This window comes from Aythya ferina (assembly GCF_964211825.1).
Source record: "Aythya ferina genome assembly, chromosome: 3".
NCBI classification, from domain to species: Eukaryota; Metazoa; Chordata; class Aves; order Anseriformes; family Anatidae; genus Aythya; species Aythya ferina.
In genome coordinates, this window is record NC_140298.1 from 53,820,895 (window position 1) to 53,843,991 (window position 23,097).

A 23,097-nucleotide genomic window follows, 5' to 3' on the forward strand; every position below is an offset into this window, starting at 1 on the left:
CACAGTGCCTACAACATGGCAGTTTAAGCCTTCTTTTCAGAGGCAGGACCAAACTGGTCTAGGATTCAACTGCACTGCAGGTGTGTTTGCCCATGTCACTACTACAGATGCCATGTCTGGGGAGCGGAGAAGACTTGCACGAGACAGGCATACTATAATCTGCTAGGATTAAAAAGTTCCATAACAGCCCCCACTTAAATCACCAATGAATAACAAGCAAATTTAATTAAGTGAACTGAATTTAACACTATGTCTCTACAAGGGCTGTAGCACATTTCAAGAACCTGTTGCAGCAGAAAGATTACATCTTCACAGCGAGAATTATGGTATGTTTTTAACACTCATGTTATCACATACAATTCCTGCCCCAGTTCAAAGTGCAAACTACTGTTTAAACCCCCGCTTTCCCCACAAACTATTAAATACAAGTTTGTTTTTCCTTTTCTTCAGTAAGGCCAAAGGTGTAAAGGCTGTTGGCAACACATTATTCAAGAAAATAGTCTTAAAATTAGTGGGGAATATAAAAGACTTTTTTGTTTTCGTTTGACTAATTTGTGCCCAGTACCACAGACATGAAGGTACAAACTCCATCAGTTTAAGAGTGAAAAATATGTACAACTATATTTAACATTTAAATTACTTTAAACACAACTGTTTGCATACTAACAATCTTATGTACATTCAGTTTTAAACAATACCTCTTTAATATCTTCTTTTGTTAAACAAGTTTTATTTTCCTCCCAAAATACCCAATGCTATTCTAAAATTCTGGAGGGGGAAAAAATCGAGCTATATATAAAATAGCAAGATGTCTTACAATTGTAATGTATCATAGCACGGATTTTTCATAAAAACAACACATCATTCAAAAACTGAACCACTGTAAAGTTCCCATAAGTCCTACAGGACTGTCTTTAAAAGATTACTTTGGTTAACAGCAAATCAATCCTAAACAATTAAGGAAAAAATATGTATACTTTTATCATCTCTACAGATGCATTTCCTTGACATGTTGTAGCAATCCATACTTCTTTATGGATGAGCACTGCAGCTGTTCAATGCATTTTATTTGTACTGTGATTTCAATAAAATAGACTATGAACCAGGTTGAATTGATTTATGATTATATTAGTCCACCTTCCTAAAATCTCTGGATAAAAGATCTCTCTTCCTAAGACCTCTGGACATCAGAGAAAGAATGGAAATGCTACCTCACCCTCACAAGGCTGACCTCATGCAGTACTTGCAACAGCACCACTAACAGTTGCATCAAAATGCTGTTTCCCTGCTTGCCTTTCCTGGTCAGGAGGGTAGCATAACTTTTGCGGATCCCTACGTATCCTGACACACAGCCAGTCGCACCAGCCTCTGAGCATTTGGACAAATGAAGTGCCACTGGAATTTACTGTAATGCAAAGATTTCTTCTGAGTAGTTATATAGATTTCAGGTCATGTGTGGTTTCTATATCACTTAAAGTTTACTCATTTTGATGGGAATAAATGCTCTCAGCTTTTGGCCATTAAGAGGAACTTGATCTTTATCTTTCTTCCCTCCTTGCACTACAAAACTCTCTGACGCATCAAAAAATCACAAACAAAAAGGCAAGAATATAAGATTCTCCAGGAAGAGAACACTGCATTAGTCACTATGCGTCAGTTAAGCTGAAAAGCAGAGAAGTCTGACCGATGAACAAAGGCACTTGGTAACCATCCCGTGAACCACAGTCAATGAGTCAACAATTTAAGTCTCGTGATCCAACTGACCAGCAGCGAGGGCTCTGCAGAGGAAGATTTTGTGGATGATGTAACAGAAGATTTTTTAGCGCCTTCCTCTTGAAAAGGAATTGTTGCACTGTTGTGGAGGTCTGTATTCATAAAACACCTGCTGCCTCGAATATAATCCGTTCCCCTCACTAACTGTTTCTCAGACATTGGCCTTGAAAAGGGGTGTTGTGTGGAAGGGCTTTCTTCAATGATCGGGGGTATCCTTTCATTACTGAAGTACCTGCAGAGGACATCTTCACCTGTAGGAGTGGAAGGAGGAAAATCAATTACTTCAATTTTTTTTTTCCTCTTATGCCCCTCAGGACTGCTAACAGCACTTCCCAGATTCTGGTTACCTTTCATAACATACCTAGACAGTAGCAGCTGTCAGTAAGTTTATGGCTTTTTGGTGTCTTTTTTTTTAAGCAGCAAAGGAACAATAAATTAAATTCACACACACAGAGGATACTGTTTGACAGTTACATTTCAAATTCTCACACATACAAACCAAAACAGCCAATGTAGACCATCTTCATGCAAATCATTACCATGTGTCATACCTAACACATATCCTTGTGATGTTTCATTCAAGCTGCTGTAGACCGGAGTTGAAACCATATTTATACACATGTAACTCATGACTAACTTGAAAGCCACAAACACTACTCTGGACAAAAGAAAATAATTTTACAGATAAAAATGTAAGTATTTCCCTGTGTTTGATCATTGATTCATGATGCTTGCTCTTCTGTTATTCTTCCCTAGAAAACTGAACGTGGCTGCTGCTAGAAACATCCTACCATGCTAGATGGACATTTATTCTGACCCAGTGTAGATTACATACAAGCCTGGAGGACTTAGATTCATGCTAAGGGTTAAAAACGAACAAGCAAAAAAACAAACAAACAAAATTAAAATCTACCACCTGGTGATCATTCCGTAAGACTTGTTACTTACACTGTTTCTAATATCCCTCCAGGTTGATGCTTGTTGTTATCAACTTCTACTTTCGTGATAGAAAAATAGAATTCAGCTTCTACTTTTCCTGGAACTACACATTAGCTTTCATAACTGATTTCAAGAACAAACTAAATAGTCACCTTCTCTCATTTCCCACTCTAGCAGGACTTGTAGCTTTTCAGATACAAAGGGGGTGTATGTTAAAGAGAAGGGCAGTGCAGGAAGGAAAAAAAGCCACCCAACCTGACAGCTAACGTCATCAGCCTTTGTCTCTCCCATTCTGTGACAACTTCAGAATATGTTGTTTTCTAACAGCAACTGCAGAAAAAAAAAAAACAACTCCTAAAGTGGCCTACATTTTATTTCTGAGAACAAATTTGCTTCTGTAACAGCCTCCACAGTAAGCTACACAAAGACTGATCAAAAAAGCAGTTTCAAAATCTTTATTAAATGCAGAAGACAGGGAAAGGTATATAAAAGTAAAATGGCAAATGTGCTGTAAGGAGACAGGTCTGCCGCAGTCAGTTCAGACTACTTTTAAACACTCACACGAATTCAAAGACAGAGCAAAAGTTTGAGCCCCAGCACTGAGTAGGCTCACGAATTCATAACTATCATCTGGCATTTCTGTTAAAACCAACCATCATCTTGGATTAGTTCAGCAGTATGCAAACATTTCATTCCTAATACAGGCACTTTCATTCAGTTCACCCTAATAAAATCCTGGAGAAAAAGAGAAGAGAAAGAGGGACAAGATTTAAAATCTTGCCTTTTCTCCCTGGTGCTCGTGGCCTTGAGAAAGGTTCTGCAGCTCCTATCCAGCTTCCATCAGCAGGCATTGACAAGGGACGAGGTTTTCCTAAAGGAAATAGAGCAAAGGTTATGCAGAATTACATTAAGTTTAAGAGACCCATGTTTAAATGGATTCTTTTCACAGTTAAACCAAGGGAGAGGTACTGCAATAAGCAGCTAAAAATGCAGAAAAAAAATATTTTAAGATACTACTACCAGTAAAATACAAGACAGCATTCTGCTGAGAGTGAACAGCTACACTCTTGCTTGTTTACAGTGGCAGAGGACTCAATGACCACAAGCTATAACCAATACATGCATGGAAATGGACAGTAATGGCATCAATGCCGAGCTGAATGACATCCATTAAAAAAATAATAGCATTTAAGTTAAATTATTTCAGATGTGGAATTTCATTCACATTCACAGTTCCTACAGACTGCCCTTAATGCCTACCAAATCTAACAAGCATTTTCCTAACACAAGCTACTCCAAAACAACCGAAGTGCATGAACTCACCATAGGACTGTGTCTTTTCCCTCATCTTGGTTGGCAGTATATTTGCTTCCATGGGATACCCAGGCAACTGATCAGAATCAGCAATAGTAAATCTTCGCCTTCGACTTTCCTGATCCAGAAAAGAATTGGGAGACTCGGCGCCCTTGGACCCAAGTAGTGGCTGACTGAGTTTGTTGCCTCCTCCATAGACAAAACTCCCCTTTTCATCTCTGAAAGGACAGTTCACTTCAATTAGCAGCATAAAGGAATTTCACGCTATAGACATGAGCAAGTTTGAAAGATATTTCTAGCCCACAGTCATGCTCCTGACAACTGGCATTGTGCTGCAAACATTCTGAAGAGAAAAAAAAAACAAGTCAGGTGATGGAAGACTTCATTAAACATATTCATCAAGGAGAAAAGAAAGTTACCCCCCTTCACACTAATTCACTTTTAATGAGCCTGTAATTTAACAGAAGTTTAGAGGTTCCTTTAGGTACCAGCCCTACAAAAGCTTCTGAGAAATTAGACCTTTCTGCCCTAAGGGTATCAAAGCTCCCAACTCACTGCCTGTTCCGCACACAGTTTTGGCAGAGGAATGCACTCATAGGTTTCCCAACTCTGTGCAGTATGATTTCCTATTGCTTGCTTGTTATGGACCATGCTTTTCAGTCATTTCAAGAGGCCAGTAACTGGCACTGGATATTCATCACCTTCTCCCCATCCAGAAGTAAGACGCCCTTGAGAGTTTCACTAATAAATTCACAGCACAGATAAATACAATTTTGAGCAATTTCTGCAGCAACTGCTTTCCTAGAGCTATCCTTCATTTGCAAGTAACATCCATTTTCAGAACCAATCATTGTTAGTATTTTTAGAAGAAAAGCCACCCTTTAAATTATGATTTGTAACTTTTTTTAAATCCCCTTTCCTGTACATGCTACAGTCATTGCTTGAAGCAACCAGCCAAGTCAGGCATAAAAATACACAACTGAGACTCTAAGTATGGACATACCCCAATATTTACATTTTTTTCCAGCTAGCCATCAAGAACAATGCTAGAACTCAGTAAATGGTAAGGAGCTATTTATGGAGATTTGAAGACTGGAGATGGAACGGAAGTGTTACATCACAACTACACGTAAGCAAAGAGCTCTCCTACAACACCACCATGTGGAGAATTCATCCTGGGGCAGACAAACAGCCAATGCTCTCCCTGCCTCTCCTCAGTGCCAGCAGTAAGTACTAGACCAGAAAAGGTCCATATCAGGAAGCAAGAACAGGATGATGAGGAGCAGAGGGCAAGTGATCACACACAAATGCATCACGGTTTCAAGAGAAGCACAAGACACAAAGAAACAAAATTAAATAGCCAAACAAAATAGGAGAAATGTCCTTTTCCTGCTTGCTGGCTGCCACTGCTTTCCACATTTGCTTTATTTAAGGGTATTTAAGCATTTCCTGTGAGCCACTACCTTTCCCTGCATCCTCCAGGACAAGTTTCCCAGCTCATATTGCTGTATCCTTCCCTGTCAAAAGGGATTCAAATCTGAAGGCATTTGAACTTATAGTTTTGTGACTCCTTAGAAAAGACATACACATGCAAACCAAGTACATGAACCTAATTCACCAATGTACTTGAATTTAAATGATTTAAGAGACCAAAACAATTAAATTGCTGTTAAATCTATATACATTTTAGATTTCAGCTTAGAGACTTGTTGTTGTGTGGGGTTTTTGTTTGTTTTGTTTTAGTTAGGAACTAAGCATGCATAAATGTGAAAAACAGGGAAAGAGCAAGCCAAGATGGGCCCACTTCAGTAGAGACCCTGACATAGACAGCCTCCACCTGCTCCATACTGCCCTAAAGACCACAGTTAATACAACCTCTGACTCTGTATAAGGCCTTAAATGACAGGAGGCCAGCATTCCTCCCATAGGAGACCTGTAGCAAAAGGTCAGCCAAGTTTCTGGGCTGTATCTACGTGTACGTTAAAGTGTCAGGGCAGGTCAGGAAGCATTCACTGCCTGGAAACCCTTTCATCCACTGCTTTCTCAGGTCAGCTGGCAGGGTTCTGGCATTAGTCAACAAGGACTTGAGAACAAACAAGAGCTAGCCATACCATAACCTCCCCCCTTTGTACACATAGGTCTGCATTTTTATAGTTTACACTGCAGGAAATAAGAAGTGAGGTTGAGTGAACTGACTCTCCCTTCCCTTCAGTGGGAAAATTCCTGCATTACATAATTTGCAAGTTCGACAGTTTAGAACAAGTTCTTTTCAATCCTATCTCAACAGTTACTAAACTTGCTAAAAACAGGTGGAAAAAGTTACAGACAAAAATAACTTCTTCCTATGTGCAGTTGGATTTAAACAAAAGCAAATACATAACCCCACAACTAAACAAGGGATGGCATCCATTCATGTTTGGGGAAAAACTGTGATCTATACAGCACACAACAAACTTCCAACAATAAAAATCTATTACAATACTGGTAGTTTATGCATTTAAGCATACGCTTAAGTAATCTTACACATTTACAAAACTAGAAGAAAGTCTGATATCTGCTATTTCCCCAAGATAATTTACACTGAGCTCTAAGTGCAAACCAGCTCAGAAACAAACATAATAAAGTAGTTTTTGTTCAGTATGTTCAGTGAATGCCTATTTGCATACCGAGGAGAATACGGAACAGCTGGTGGAGGTGGTATGTACAAATCCAAAATGGCTGGCTTCTCTTTTTTCAGTGAGGTATCCGTGGTGCTTTCTGGTGACTGGGTTGAAGTTAACGGGGGACTGGTCTGAAATGTTAGATAACTGTCAAACATCTGAGCATTTATCATTCACAAAAATATAAGTCAATAATCAATAGTACCATTTCATACTTGTATGCTTAATAAACATGTAAAAAAATGTCTTAGCATTTACAATTTTCTTTGCTCCCAGTTTTGGCTTGCTCTGCAGTCTTTCTACAGAAATCCTACCACATTGCTTAAACAGTTCTAATAATGCTTTCCAGTTCTATATTTTTTTTGTGCAAATTCCATATATAGAAAATATAACAGACAAAACCCCTTATTTTTAGATCCATTAAAATAATGTGATTTGTTAAATATACACATGATCTGCAGCATTTACGAAGTCAGCACTCGCTAACTTTATTCCATACAATCCAATGCCTAGTGCATGGACTGCCGATGTCCATGCACCAGGCACTGTAATGTCATGCAGGGAAGTTCACCAAATATTACATCAAGTAATATAACTATGGTGAAGGAAACAAAGGAAAAATATATTTGGTATAGCTCATGAGAGCAAGTTTGCCATTTGGTCTTTGTGACTCACTTCCATGTCCCCAGTGTCTTGTCAGGCTCCTGTCTATCTCAAGCAGAGCAAAGGCTCTGTGTGTGGGGGAGGCAGGCTCTGATTAAATGACAGACACTATGCCACAGGCATTAGCGAAAGGAAAAGGGGGAGAGAGGGAGGCGCAGCAGGGAGAAAGCATACATCCTGTACCCAGTCTGAAAAAATCTGCCTGCCTTGAGATATCCACTGACATTTCACAGGTTGATAACTTATCCTCACAGTTGTGGGGAGATCTATGTCAGAACAGAAGTAAGAATGAGAATTCTCTCAGGTTTTGTTTGAATCTAAACTGATCATCTGAAATAATTATTTCCTTCTGTAAGTATTTAGCCCTACACTTCCTTTTACAACACACCATTCCTCAAAATGGTTAATTAAAGAATTACTAACATCACTTTCTCTGTCTGCTTAATACCCAACCTGTGAATTGCCCAACAAACAAATCTTATTTAAACAAGTAGTTTACACAACTTGTTGAAAATAAAAAAATCTTTCCCCACCCTTCACCAGGCTAAAAAGAGGAGGAATATACTGAATAATCAAAGTTATTTCAAGAAAAAGAAAAAAAAATAACTCTGCTAAATAGAGAAGCCTTCATTACTCCATGCTGATGAATTCCACACATATCAGCAGTTTCGCCTCAGATAAGTTCTTCCAGAAGCATGCTGATTAAAAAGCTCAACACACCGAGTCCTTTTGTGAATTGAGAGCGCATTATCTGGGTAAGAACATTTTCCCTTTTATCTAGGAACCAGAAGAGGACAGCCATTTCACATAAACTTCCTCAACCTACACTCGAACATGAGTAACTGGGAGCACTTCTGGTATTTCTCTTTCAAGTTAAAACAAAACAAAACAAAACAAAAAAAAACACAACAACAACAAGACATTCGCAGCCAGACACCAGATCTATCTGAAGCCTATTCACCTGTACTAAAGGTGGTTTCCAACGCAGGTTCTTCAGTGGAGCGGGGGTGAAATGGAAAGAGCCAGTTGGACGTTTCTTGAGAAGGAGCCTAACTCCAGCAGGGTTCTCTCGCAACTTTGCCACCAGATTTTTTAGTTGCCATCCAACCTTGAAGAGAATAATGACATCTTTTATTTGGTATCGCTTTTCTGAAAGTGAACAAACAACCCCCCTGCTAAGTCAGACCATCTATTTTTCCATGAACTTCAAGAGAGAAAAGAGATCCATAAAAGCCATAATGAAGAAAAAATTGCAATGCGCCTTTTTTTGGAAGGGTTTTGCTGTATTTTATGTTGAAGAGATCCACTTAGGCAATAAATTAAACACTGAGATATCAATCACTGCTCTTTATACCTCAGCTCTGGTCCTAGATGGATGCAAGGATGTGCAACAAATTGAGTAACACAGGTATTCACAGTGAACTCCTTTAGTGATGTTTCTTTCTAACACTGAAAGGACTTAATTACCTGTATTAACTGTAATCATTTTATCTAATAATTTTATCTAATTTCCCAGATGTAAATGATTTGAGATTTTTTTTTAAAAAAGTTTATCTGCATTCCAGTAGATTGTTATAAAGCGTTTTAAAACAGGCCTTAACACAATATGAAAGATTTTAATAACGATGCATATGGTATTTGAACACAAAATATTGCAAGTCTTAAAAAAAAAAAATAAGGGACAAATTCTAAAGCTAAGTAAAATTTGTCTTCATAAAAAGACATTTAAAACCAAACAGAAAAACACCAGAAGAACTCACACGCAACAAGACTGCTATCCACTAATAACCTGTGCAGAGAGCACAGAGAACAAGTGTAAGGACAAGTGCGTAAGGCTGTTTGTTACTCACCACAGTCTGACGATTAACCTGGATCACTTCATCCCCAGCATGAATCTTCTGAGATCGATCAGCAGGGGACTACAGAGGAAAACAGGAGGCACATGCTTCAGCAGCCTTTCTTTCCTTGCATAACAATCCCCACCAGGCTAAGTTGCATACGCAACAGAGAGCAGCACTGAAAACTTCCATACACTTAGATCACACATTACAACCATCGATGACTTGAGAAATCGAAATTCACTCATCTTATGGCTTATTTCTGATACTGGGGGAGCTAGAGGGAAAGGAAGAAGGCATAGCCTTCAGTTGTGGGACTCTCTCCACTGTCCTTTTGTCTCCAGGTTGTACTACAGTTCCAGACAATAGTGGGAGAGGACTGAAGAGATTATGTCTGTCCTAACACAGGTGCCATCTAAAACAGAGCTTTGAAATGTATATTTACTTTAAAACGAAAGAAAAATAACCAAACAACAAAAAAGTAAGATTTTGAATACACAGGCCAGAGGCCTAGAAAACCTCCAACTCACAGAATAGGCCTGTCCTGCTTTTGTTTGCTCTTTCCTAATGTGAATATGAGTTACCAACTTCAATGTGAAATTTCCTGCCTGCATCATCGAGGTCAACAAATAAAATATATGCCTGTATACATGTGCTTACATAGATATTTGAAAAACATATTAAAATACCTTTTGCTTGGGACAAAAACCAAGTTCTGGGTACCCATTAGCAAGGAACAGCTAAGTGTGCCAATATTTATTTAGATTTATCTAGGGCTGGTGCCATGCACCACCTATTGCTGCAGTTATTAAAACCGGTCTCGTTACCATAACGTACCAACTCTGATCAGCTTTGACAACACCCAGAGCACACAGGTGTACCAGCCTGGTGCACTGCAGGGCTTCTGTAGCCTAGTCCCAGAAATACCTCTCCTCCCATTTCCCCCCTCCAGGCGTAACCAGCTGGCAGCAGGCCGGCTCTTCACAGCAACTCCAGAATTCAGCATTTGGACTCCCTCTCCTCATTACCACACCTTCAGAGCTCAAGTGCATTTTTTTTATTAGAAGGAACTGTAGGAATAAACTAGGCAACAAGGGAAGACAACATAGGGGAATTTATGGGAGGCTCCAGTTATCATGAGTAACCCCATTTCTTCATTGTCTTCTCGCTTCCTCTGAAAGGAAATGCCTCAGTGGAAAGGCCATGTATACACGATTCAACTGAGCCCATGAAAACTTCTGGGCCACAGTTATGTTGTGGAAAACAAAGCTCATTTCAAGCTGTCCTTTGGGCAATCAGTGGCCTGGCTGGGTGAGGGTGGGGGACTCGCACAGAGGACTTCTATAATAAGTGCCAGCAAGCATAGTCATTGCTGCCATCACATTGTGAGACTGGAGGAAAGAGCAAAGTTTAGACTGAGGCCAAAATGACATGGAAAGTCACAAGTAAGGTGGCATGACTCAGGAATCCTCTTGGGAGACATTATCAAATGTGTGGACTTTCCCAAACATTTTAATGTACAGTACTGATGACTTTGGGGTGCAATGCCACTGCATTCCAATAAAATGGCTTTTGGGGATAGCTACTAAAATATCTTTCCAAACCTCTCAAGAAAATTGAGCTAAGACACAGCCTAACCTAAACGATCCCCTGTCACCAGAAAGGCATCAGTTGTGTGCAGCTCTCTCAGTTGTTTCTCAAGTTATGTTGTTCCAAAGGAAAGAGCGCCCCCAAGGAACATTTAGTGTTCATATAGCAGAAGTTTAGGTCAGCACTCAAAGCCATACAAATACAACAGCTTTATATATAGCTAGTAAAAGGAGTAATACAGCCCCAGTCACAGCCTCTAGGACGTGATCTAGATGTATAGGCAGCTTGGCAGAAGACACTATTACAGTCTTTTATACCTACCAGATGTTGAAATTGCTGTCAAAGTAGGCTTGGTCTATATTTCACATCCTTTGCAGAGTTATGCCAGGACAATAGCATTGTGAACTGGCAGCTATGAAAGCTTTCAGTTTTCACTCTGAACTGCAAGCACAGATTTCCACCCACTCCTCCCAGGCCCCTGGACTTGGCAGGGGTACAACTAGAACCACTGGTTCTTTCCTATTCACAAAAAAAGGGCATACTTTCAAAGGCCAAGTTCCTCAGCTCCCTTTTTTGTTTTTCTCCAGTTTCTGCCCTTGTAGGGAGGCACTGATGACAATACCACAGCATCAGCCACCAGCTACAGTTGCTGACCAAAGGTTCACTGTGCTGACTTCCTGAAGGCCTTTATTAAAGTTTCAGCTACAGAGAATTTAGTGCAAGAATAAAACAACCAACCATCTGCAGTAAGAAACACAGTTGTCTATCATGCTTGACCATATCCTTCCAGCAGACTGCTCTTGAAATCTTACTTTTTTGTAGTCTTTTTATTCTGCAAAGTAATTAAATCAATGAGCTGTCCAATGACTAAATTGTTCATTGTTGAATTTAGGACAGAACCTCCAAAGTTTTCTCATTAAGAGAGATTTCCTTTGCAAGCATTGAGCAAACACATAACTCCAAGACTTTGTTAAGTAAAATTCCAAAAGCTCTAAGTTACTTAAATAAGCTGTTGTTATATTCTAATGCCAAGCATTTGAAGTACCTCACCTACTTGCAGGAACTGGTTTAATTAGGCTAACAGTGAAATATGAGGACAAAAACATTTACAAGTGCTGGATAAACAAATGATGCATCACAAGGTATTTAAAGCAGTAATATCATGAAAGTTACAGGTAAAACAGGAAAAAGCAGTAGAAAAAGAAGTCAGACTAAATCAAAGCTACATTCAGATAGGCTGAGTTAATCTACATTTACTTCACTTACATTTTCTGTAGTGCCAGTAATTACATGTAACCCATCATAAGTTGATTTGATGTACATTCCCTAAATATAAGTAAAAAATAAAAAACATGTTCAAAGGTAAAATAACACTAACATATTTGATTAAGTAAGTGTTGGCAACAGACTCAAAACATTATTAATGACACTTAAAGATTCACACATTTTCCCTTGAAAACTGAAATCCAGTATCACTAATACCACAACATTCTCAACCTCTTCACAGATGACTTTTACTGTAATTATAGTATTTTTAATTACTTAGAAAAACTAACACATGGAACGTAATTCAGAAATACTGTTTGGATGGTAACACCAAATGCTGCCAGTTTTGCCTTTTTTTTTTTTTCTCCAGTTTTTGGCCTTGAACTAAACTTTATTTCTTTACTGCTCTGTTTACACTAGAGAACTGCAAGCTTGACTAAATGGCCACTAGCTCTCTCCATACAAAGCACACTTACACAGGTGGGCTACAAATATCGTACATCTGTTCTTTTACAATTTCTCTTGGCAAGTCAATATACAAACTACCTTGTAAACACAATGCTGACATAAGCAATAAAAGCCCTGGCAAAACTAAGTATTTCTGACTGTTTGTTAATGCTGAGTGTAAATACAAGGATAAACACAGGTGAAATTGGTGTTGACCATATGGAAAAAGTATAGTTCACCTACAGGCTATTAACTAATAATTACATAGATTTCCACACAGAAGGCGACCAGTACACAGGTTTCACCACTTATAAACAAAACCACATCTCTTTACTATTCCCGCTTACACCTGTTGTTAGAAGTACTCACATTGAGCTCTACAGAACTGGAATGTTATTCAGGGGTCATATGCAGCTTATCTACCTGAAGTTACCATGCTTGCTTAAAAGTGCAGGAAAGCATACAAAGATGCCCTGTCCTCTCCAGCTAATTTCCTTCCCTGCTTGCCTGTTAGTACTCGGTTCTGTGAACCTGCCTCCTCGTTGCTGGCTTAGTGCAAGCTTCAGTGTAGCTTAAGCAATAAGAGAGTTCCTCATAGTTTCACAAATTCATGACTGATTCAGTCAAATCCAGCGGCCTAGGTAAAAATATGTATCACAGTCAGACTGGGAAACTTCCTTTAGGTGTTCATCTCTTTTGTCTTTTCATGGAGGCTTACAAATGCACGTAGGAATTTAAATTCCCTCCAACTCACTCTGACATGAGTATTTCCCAGCCAGAAAATCCAACAAGATTTCAAATTCAGTTTTCATAACCAGTACTAAGCTAAGTGGAATTCGCTTAATGAACTAGATTTGGTAATGTTACACAGCCACTCAACATTTAAAAGGATTTCCCTTATTCCTGTTAACAGCAAATCTCCAAAGTTTTCATATTGTTCAGTCTAAGAACACATAAAATGTCTCTTTCAAAAACACAAACACCATTTCTCATCACCTTCTCCCTTGCTAACCCTCCCTTTCCCCAAAAAAACAGCTGATTAAAATAACCTGCAAAAGCAAAAATGACCAAGTATGCATCAATTCCCCAGTATTCTCACTAAGACACTAATCTGCAACACACTGCCATCAACAGTTTGGGACCTATTAACTTGCATACCCATCTCTGGCATCCAATCCAACACATGGCCTGACAATCTGCAGAGTTCCCTCCCTTGCCTCTTTCTGTTCCCTATAGGATAGCATTAATGGTTTTGAAGTATATTGCTATACATACGCATGAGGTGGCTCATGCCAAATAATAATTAAACACTAATAATAATTGAACACAAATAATAATTAAACACTAGGGACATCATGAAACTCCAATATTGGTTCTTACCAGGCCTTCTCCAGGTTTAATGTTGGTTAAATGAACCTCCTCCAGACACGCACACTGGCTCATCAATGGATCTGTAGTTGATCGGATGGCTTTATCGCAAATTCCATTTAAAGCCTTGGACTATGAAGAGAACATACAAAAAAAAAAAACAAAAAACAAAAAACAAAAAACAAACAAACAAACAAAAAAAACAGTTAAATTCTTTCCTGGCTGCTGCTTCTTTCAGTTTTTGTTTCCTTTGGAATGGAAATTAGTTCTAAAACTTGGTCCACTAATAAAGCATAGTCAAGAATTACCAAAACAGACTGAGATTAATTCACACAGATCTAACCTGCAGCATGTTTATCTCCCTAGATTAACCTAGTACAGATGATCTGCTTTCATTAGTGCCACCTCACTAACAGATGTCAGTACGCCCTCTGTTTAAAAAAAATATAAACACATAAAATGCTGAAAAATTGAGTTGGTGTTCATTCATTTTTAACAAAAGTTAACCTATTAAAATAATGAGACACTTTCATGATTCCTTGTGTGAACAATCAACAATTTTTCATATTGTTCTTTATTTCTGCTATAAAAATAAAATCGGCCACGGCAATGTGGCTGTTTAAAAGAAAAAAAGCACAGGCCACTGTCTAATCTATGCAAGGCTTTACAGTAGAAGGTAGGACATCTAGTATTTCAGCATTACTTCTCTCCACCATGCCTCTGAGCTGACCTCTTCTGGAATGCTTATGCAGGCAAGGTTCATATTTCCTTTTGACCAAAACATAATTGATTTGAAGCCAACATTATAACTAAAGGCAAACTCTGACCTTGTGCATGTCAGAAAGGCAGAATGCCTTTGTCTTTTACGACTTAAGTAACAGAATGGCTAATTAATCATTAAAAATATCATAGAAAATGTGTGCCCTACCTACACACTCACAAATTTCTCTAATGCCCCCCATTGTGTTTTCAGTCATGTTGTTAGTTGAAGCAATGCTGAAACTCTAAGAAGGTTACAGAAGCTTAAAGGAGAGAAGGGAGGATTAGTACATAGCACAGTGGTTATTTGTACACTGTTTGGGAACCAGCAAGGTGAGCCACCTTTCACAGGGGGGTTTGAATCCTTCAGTCAAAGCAGACATAAGAAATAAGGGTGGAAGGAGCTACCTTGTAAGAAGACAGTTCTTTGGAATTACAACGGTCTCTGGAAACAATAGTTCCAACATTTTTTTGTTTTGTTTTACATCGGATTTATAGAACAGCAATAAAATAAATCAAAACAATGCTCAAGTGTGAATACGAGGAACTGGTCAAACAAGGGAATTCCAAACAACAATACCCACTCCAGAGTGGGTGTGCATAAACGGGAAAAGAAAGAAGCAAAAAACTCCCTTTTACGTGGTCTCATTATTTACAGACAAAATTATTTTTAGTTATTGTGCTACTAAATTCCTAAGCATCCATGAGCTAGCGGAAGGCCTTATCAAAGAGCACAGCCTGGTTCACGTCAAAAGCAGGAAGCGATGATTAACTGTTAGAAAATATAAAAAGCATTCCATTACGTTCCTCATGTGGTCACAAGACTGCTTCAAATCATTTTGAAAAATCCAATCTTTCAAGCTCAAGTACATTTAGACAAAACCTCAGTTCTGTTGCAGAGAAGTTCTTTTACACAAAGAAGCTTAATAAGGCATAGTATCTATTTATTAAGACACTAAGTGTCTCATGATGCACATCACAGGCATAATTGGTTTATTTAGCCTATTCTACTACCCCTTCCCTCTTGAATTTGTGGTCTAAATTCTCGTGAAGAATAGCTATGCAATGAAACTTTAAAGAATACTTGACTTAGTGCTATTACACATACTATCAATCTAGTCACAAATTTCATTGATTTCCTCTACAGTAAACAGTATTATTAAAATGGCCCATAATGTTTCATCTGCATGACGTGCTGGGCTTGGAAAGCTGTTGTCAGTACAACTGGTGCAGAAACCACCAAAATAAACATGACAGCAAGCAGCTGAGTTTCAGTAGACATGTGTACTTACTACAGTCTGAACTTTATCTTCCATGTCAGCTACAGTGCAGTCCTGAAAACAAAACAAGAACAAAAACAATGTTAACCAATAAATATGTAAACACATCTACAAAAACTCTGCAGAACTGCCACCTTAACCTTGAACTGAAATAGAGTTATTCATGCTGCAGGGATTAATCAGATTAATTTCATCCAGTAGGGCTCAAATGTACTGTTAAACAACTATTTTCTGGCCCTGGTAAAAAGCAATAATAAACCTTTAAAACTAAGAACACGGGATTCAATTACAGCAGCAGACTCTTCCAAAAAGGCAGAACCCTTAACAATAAAACTAGCTTCTCAGAAGGCACACAAACTTGCCTTCACACTGCTGAACACTGATTCATGCATTCCCCTGTTCTAGCCATCATTTATAAAACAGATTGTTACAAATGGCATGAAAAGCAATTTTTAAAAACATGCTACTGATTACATTCATGAGGACCACAGGACTGCATACAAAGCATTATTTACACAGCCTAGGTACAAGTCTTTGAACTGAAACAAGTTCATGTAACAGACTACAGAAGTCTTCATTGTTTTCTGCAAGAACAGCTGAACTAGAGAATGGTATTAGACTCTCAGATTAAAAAGTTAAAACAGCAAGTAAATAAGGAAACGATTTAAAACAATCTTAAATTCTCAGATATTCTGTTACTCACATCTCACTGTGCATAGCTAGCACGTAATGCCCAAAAGATACATTAAGAAGCTGTGAAATGAAGCCATTCCATATTTTTGTTCATCTTCAATACTTTCATTCCTTCCTAGCTCTTTTCTCTGTTTTTTAAGATACAAAAGTCCAAAAAAGCATACAATCTGCCAAATATGGAGGTACCAAAAATATATAAAATAGCCCAGCTATGTTCTCTTATGTTTTCATAGTACCTCTTAACACCCTATTCACTGTTCTCATGATCACTGAGGACTGAAGTCACTTTTTTTTTTTTTTTACAACCTGTCACCAAAAGCTTCAAGATCTTTCCTGAACGCTACTACCAAATACAGACTCTATCACTGTGCATCAGCATCATTTTTGTGTTACATACATCTGCACTCCTATATGCTATTACTCTATAAACTCTAATAAATCCCTATACTCTATTTCATAATAACAAAAGCTTTTGACATCTAAGAAACTCACCTAAAATTTCATCTTACTCTCTTTTCTCCAAATGGCAGTGAACTTTTTTCAGATCATACTAGCACATCTTCAATGTTCCAGTACAAAATAGGATAGATTCTTCACCTACTCTTTTTTTTTTGTTTTTATTTTTTTTCTTATACATACAGATTCCACTCTTTATTATAGCTCCTATTAAATTGGCAGAGAGGTACTCTGACATTAAAAGGCTTGGGCTGTATTTGCCAACTTCCATTCTACTGCCATCAAAGGCTGATTTAACTGACAGATTAGACACCATTTTTAGTAGTTTAATTAATACAGCTCAGCAATCTCATATCTCAGTTCCTGTAGCACTCTTGGGTGAACACCATCTGCTGCTAGAAATGCTTACTGTTCTACTTTGCAATCTGCAGATCTGTATCTGTAAATCACTAACTTGCTGCAACTGCACACACAGTGCCCAAACAAGAAGGACATTGAGCAGTAAGCCAAACTCGTGTGCTTTTGAAGGTATAATATCCAGATGTTCTTCTTTTACAGTGATCCAGCTGATGTAATTGGGTGTCATCACAGCTTGATACCTCACAGGACTTTGGCAGCATACTCCCCAAAATGAAGAGGGAATCACCAGTTTTACAGGACATCGTTCTGCAGAGTTCTAACATGCAGCCACAACTACAAGCAAATTTTGCAGAAGCTAAAGTTTGCATGTAATGCTTCACAGTCAAAGCAGTGGCATACTGTCAGAACAGTTTAGAAGACAGGCAATATTATTCAGAGAATCAAATGATGTAATTTACCAAGACTCCCACAGTTGCTAAGCATCCTTTTAGCTATTACCAATGTAAGTGCTCACCGCACAGGTGATAAATAGAAAGTTTTGAAACAAAACACTGCCATCTCACACTATTGTCAGCAGAAGCCTGACTAGAGGAATTGGCATCATAAAGGTAGCAGTTCCTTCTGTTACACGCAGCATTTCCCATCTGATGGCTAAAATACCATGTATGGGACAACAAGACCCAAGAAGACTTCGTGTGTGAGCATATTAGCAAATATGTATAAGTATACTTTAAGTTTTTCACGCCGATAACTCTTTTCAACACGTTTTGTGGAACTTGATAACCTTCAAATGCAGAGCAACTATTTTAAAAACTAACCCTACTACCATTAAAGCTGAAGAAAACATGAGTAGCCTTTAAATAGTAACCACTTACAAAGCCAACAATAGAAAAATTGAAATTAACATAACAAACCACCTCAGAAAAATGGACAACAAACTGACCGTCTTGGACTTCTTCAAGCTTTGAAGAAAGATCAGAGTTCCACACCTGCCTTCCAATTAGCACTCAGCACACAGCAAACACATTACTTCCCCAAACACTCACTTTCCTTCCCTTCTGAAAAACAAAGAGGAAAAGAAATCAACTGACCTTCTGAACAGTAGTAGTGAGATCCAAGCATAACTGAATGATTCTGTTCTTCATTGATGAAAAGTCAGCAATACCGGTAAATGGGGTCCTGTAACAAGAGAAAATTCTTCTTAGACTGAAGGGACAAGTCTTCTGCTTCACTACCATATCACTGGAACAGCATATAAGGATCAGAGCTGTAACTCTGACATCCACACAAGTGCAAGGACAGTTTTATGATATAAATATTCCTGCTTCCATATTCCCACTTCATCCACACACCAAAATAGGGTATGTCTAACCCTGTGGCAAGCAATTTTGGACAGCAAAACCTGTAGAAAACTTTTCAGTCAGTTTTCCAAACTACAGTTCTCTCAGATGTGTGCTCGAGTCAGATCACACTGACTCTGCTGTAGAAACCACAGCCTTTGGTTTGCCAGTACATAGTTTTCTACCTTCCAGTCTTTGATTACTGAACTCAGACCTGAGAGAACAATGAAGTGAAGGAGTCAAGAGAAAGTTCTATTAAATACATTCTTTTCATTCAGTAAAAAACACTGCACAAAGTTTATCTTGTGTAACGACTTCCTTCTAAAGAAAAGAAAAATGAACACACAAGTTCAGTAAGGCTCAATTTTCTGAGAGACTTATTATGAGTAAGCCAGATTTAGAGCCTACAGAGACTCACCTCAGACACTCCAGACAACTTAAAGGGTTTGAAAGCTACCCCACCTTGTTTGGAAGTGGGAAAGCCAGCTGTCTTGCTGATGGAGAGTTGCAGAAGAAATTTAGGGCAAGGTGCAAGCACCAAGGTGAAAGGAGAGGAGTAGGTGAGAGGCACAAGCTGTTCAACATCACTGCAGTGATATTCAAGAATAAAAGCTCTCCTTGCTGACAGCCTTCACACAGCTCTCCTTCTAGCCTGTCTTCTCAGGAAAGCTGGCAAGTGTCACGGGACTTTATGTCCATCTATTATCCTGTCCAGCACTGTGGCCAGAACACTATCATTTCTGTTGCCTGCTTGCTTCCGCTGCAGCTGTCACAAAACAACTCTACCTCTTGCCAGGAAAATGAAAGAAAAAAAAATAGCAGTCTCTCCTCTGCTTCTCTCTCAGTTTTTCAAATCACAGATCTAAGGCCAAAATTTCAGCAGAACATTAGATTTTTATTATTACTATATTATTTTTTTTAAAAGGGGACCTGACAATGACAATTGATGTAGATGTTGAGGAGAGGAGGAAGTCACGTATACGTGAAAAGCTGTGACTGAAAACAAGTCATTTCCCCTGAACAGGAAAACTCATTACTTTTACAAATACTAGTTTGGATGCAATGTTACTGGTTTCATTGGTTTTGACAGAAATGGAAACACAAGAGTAGATGTCCTAGGTAATTAAATTTGTCCACCAGAGATCTTCTGGAAAATCAAAAAAAAAAAAAAAAAAAAAAAGGTGAAAAGGTGGCTGAGATCAAGAAGATCTTTACCACAAGCATCTAGAACTTACTGCTATAATGAATTATTTCTCCTTGCAGGGTAAATGAAAATATAAGACTTTTATTCTTACCTGTCCAACCACGCAAGCAAGGCTTTAGCAGCACCAATAAGCTCTACCACGGAAGTAAGGAATTCATTGGGGGGTTTTCGTGAGGTATTCCCATCATAAGTTGAACTTTTCCTACGGCTGCAGATGTAGTTTTGCAGATTATTGGATGACGCTCGCAGCTTGAGAACCAAGTTCTTCATATTGTCTGTTTCAAGGCCATAGTTCTGCAAGAAATATTATGAAGTCCAGTAAATCTCCCTATCAAGATCCTCCTATTTATTATACCTCACGTAGGAGGATCTTGATAGGGAGATTTATTGGACTTAGACCTTTCAATATGTCTGAGTTTGGAATTTATTATACCTCACATTCCAAACTCAGACATATTGAAAGGTCTAAGGGTTTACCCTGTAAGTGGGGTGGGAGGAGCAAAAAGGCAAGTTGAAATGTTTAAAAGTGATCTCATCAAGCATAATGTAGTTTGCTCAAACATGTAGTTTGAGTAACGGAGCTGCATTGTTTTTGTTAAGAGGGAGAAAAAACATTTTCCTTTTTTATAAAAAAAAAAATAATGTGATACATAAACAGTGAAGGAACATTTCTTTCACAACTAGGGATAGTGTAAGCAGGCATGAGATAAAAACATCTACAGGAAGCAAATGTAACTTCACAGTTAAAAGATGAAATAAATATTTCAATCATAAGTTTTCAGTAATGATGCTTCTTGATTATAACAGTGCAATTATTTACAAGTTTGAGGACTGTATTAACACTATGCTTAGTAATTGAATCCACATCATATTTTTCATTCAACACCATTCAGAAATTTTGAAACGTAACAAATCTGCAAGTCCTGCCTATAACTTCAACTTTACAGATTCAAATACAACCACACCACACTCTGTAAGATTCAAATACAACTGTTTGAAGCAAAACATTGATTGTCTCATTCCAAACATGTCAGAAATACTATACTATGTATCTATTCCAAAGGCAATTCACTCAATTTTATAACAAAGATCTTTTCCTTCTTGCTGTCAGTGTGCAGATGCATGAGTAACTGGTTACCTTTTTGCTTTTGAGTTATCCTACAAAGGTGGGCATCCTCTGTGGGTATCTTCTGAAAGTTATGCCCCGCACAATGCTCAGGTCTTTTAGACTAGATTCCTTCTTCCTTTCCCTCAGAAAAACTAAAGAAACTAAAGCAAACCTTAATTTCATTCAACTCCAACTTCTAGGAGTTCCCAACTTCTCCATTTAGGATTACATCACCACCCAGCCTGGTGGGAAGCTCAGAATGCCTCAGTCCAACCTCCTGCTCACAAGAGGCTCAGCTGTGAGCTCAGACCAGGTTGCTATGGGCTTCATCCATATAGGCTTAAAAATTTCCAAGATCTGAGACTGCACAGACCTCCTGGGCAACCTGATCCATGGCCTGATTCTCCTCAGAGTGAGAAACTGTTTCCTTAAACCAGCTTCAATCTCATTTCAACTTTTTAAATATTAGATTAGGAAAGCTGAAAGAGATTAAACAATCTTTGCTCAAAAATAGGCGAGTGGAAGGAGAAGTTTCAGCTACACAGCTGCCTTTAAAACACCTATCACCTCCTATGGATAATATCCCAATGAAAGCAATTTACACATTCCTCTCCTTCCCGTGAGGCCTCTTGGCAAGGAAGCATTGTGAAAGTACAGCCAGGAGTAGGGGTCGAGAGGATATATCCAACAAAACAAAAAAAGACAACAACAACAAAAATGTTGTTGAAACAGCAAAGGATGTCCTTAAATTTTCCAGGATCACAGAGAGGGAAAGATTCAGATTAATAAACAATGTTAAAGTACTTGCATACTGTCATTTGTAAACTTTTAACGAAATATACAAGACCATCTATTACATGCATTTCTTGCAACCAGTTTCCCCAACAGTCTTTGATAAGCACATCACACCCAAGACGTCCAGCCACTGCACTAAACTTTCCTACATCTCCCAGAGACCCTACCTATGGAGGGCACCTGAGATATGTGAACCACCAATTCATGCTCTAGGAAAAGTCATGACTAAAAATTGTGACTATACAGAACAACAGAGCATTAAAGCTCATCAGTACAGGGAACTGAATTCTCCAACTTCGGATCAGCCTGAGGAATTAACTTCTTAAGAACAAAGGGTCATCACAACCCAAACCACCTTTGCTCCAAAGGCTTGATGCTGTCCAGACCTGTTTTCTCTAATGCACGGAAAACATTTTGCTCCTTCACCAGATATAACTTTGCCATAGTATACATTTTTCTTTTCACTGAAAGAGTGGGAAAACAAACAGTATTAACAGAATTTGTGTACTCTGGCTGCAATTCTATCCCAGTTTACACTATCTTGACCACCCCACACATAATCACCTATTTCTGCTCCTTTGCTTGCAGTGCCACTCTTGCTTGTCAAATCTGTTGGAGTGTTGGTCTGAGGAACCAAACCATTTAAAAAATAATCCCTTTTTTATTGTATGGTGTTCTCAGCTGGTTTAGTTCCCTGAGGTAACTCACCTCAGGGTCATTTGAGTGCAAGCACAAAGGATCACTAACCAGAGTGTGGAGGTGGGGAGAGTAGCACCTGACTTAAATTAATTTAAATTGTCACAGAGCTGGAGCCTCAGATCAGGACAGATAGGAATGCTGATAGTGTGGCAGCACACCAAAAAGCCTATGAGCCCTCAAAGTGACACACACTTGTAGCGCAAAAACTCAGCAGGCTTTTCTGAAGAATTCTACAGAACTGACTGAGGATACAATATCTAACAGATTACAACTTAAGCAACCAAGAAGTTTTAGATGTTGCTCGTGAACCACAGAACACGTTACATTCTCTTATCGCTCCAGACTGAAAATATCAAAGTTACTTTCATCAAAACAGTGTCTGAAGCCAGCGGTCAAGAACACCTCATGTCAAACATTCCCAGCTCATTACTCATTAACTTGGGCAGCCCCACACGGGACTACAGCAAGAGCGAGCGTGCACGTGTGCATGAGAGGGCATGCGCACAAAAGCGCACTCTTTCCAAACTCCATTACACTTAATGAGA

At 38.6% G+C, this 23,097-nt stretch overlaps 1 protein-coding gene across 3 annotated transcripts in view; it reads right to left on the reverse strand.

Moving 5' to 3' along the window:
- Nucleotides 1-508: 508 nt before the first annotated feature.
- Nucleotides 509-23,097, reverse strand: part of CNKSR3 (CNKSR family member 3) — a 57,824-nt gene continuing 35,235 nt past the window's right edge. For 2 of the 3 annotated variants that reach the window (XM_084515865.1, XM_084515867.1), the window contains 11 exons: nt 20,042-20,244; nt 18,498-18,585; nt 15,910-15,951; nt 13,871-13,990; nt 12,044-12,103; nt 9,200-9,268; nt 8,311-8,457; nt 6,693-6,817; nt 4,036-4,244; nt 3,494-3,583; nt 509-2,024 (listed from right to left, as the gene is read on the reverse strand). In XM_084515865.1, coding sequence (XP_084371991.1) covers nt 1,726-2,024; nt 3,494-3,583; nt 4,036-4,244; nt 6,693-6,817; nt 8,311-8,457; nt 9,200-9,268; nt 12,044-12,103; nt 13,871-13,990; nt 15,910-15,951; nt 18,498-18,585; nt 20,042-20,244 — 1,452 coding nt within the window. In that variant the 3' untranslated portion in view covers nt 509-1,725. Of the gene's footprint in view, nt 2,025-2,967; nt 3,043-3,493; nt 3,584-4,035; nt 4,245-6,692; nt 6,818-8,310; nt 8,458-9,199; nt 9,269-12,043; nt 12,104-13,870; nt 13,991-15,909; nt 15,952-18,497; nt 18,586-20,041; nt 20,245-23,097 lie in introns of all 3 variants that reach the window. The other variant, XM_084515866.1, reaches the window with a different exon arrangement.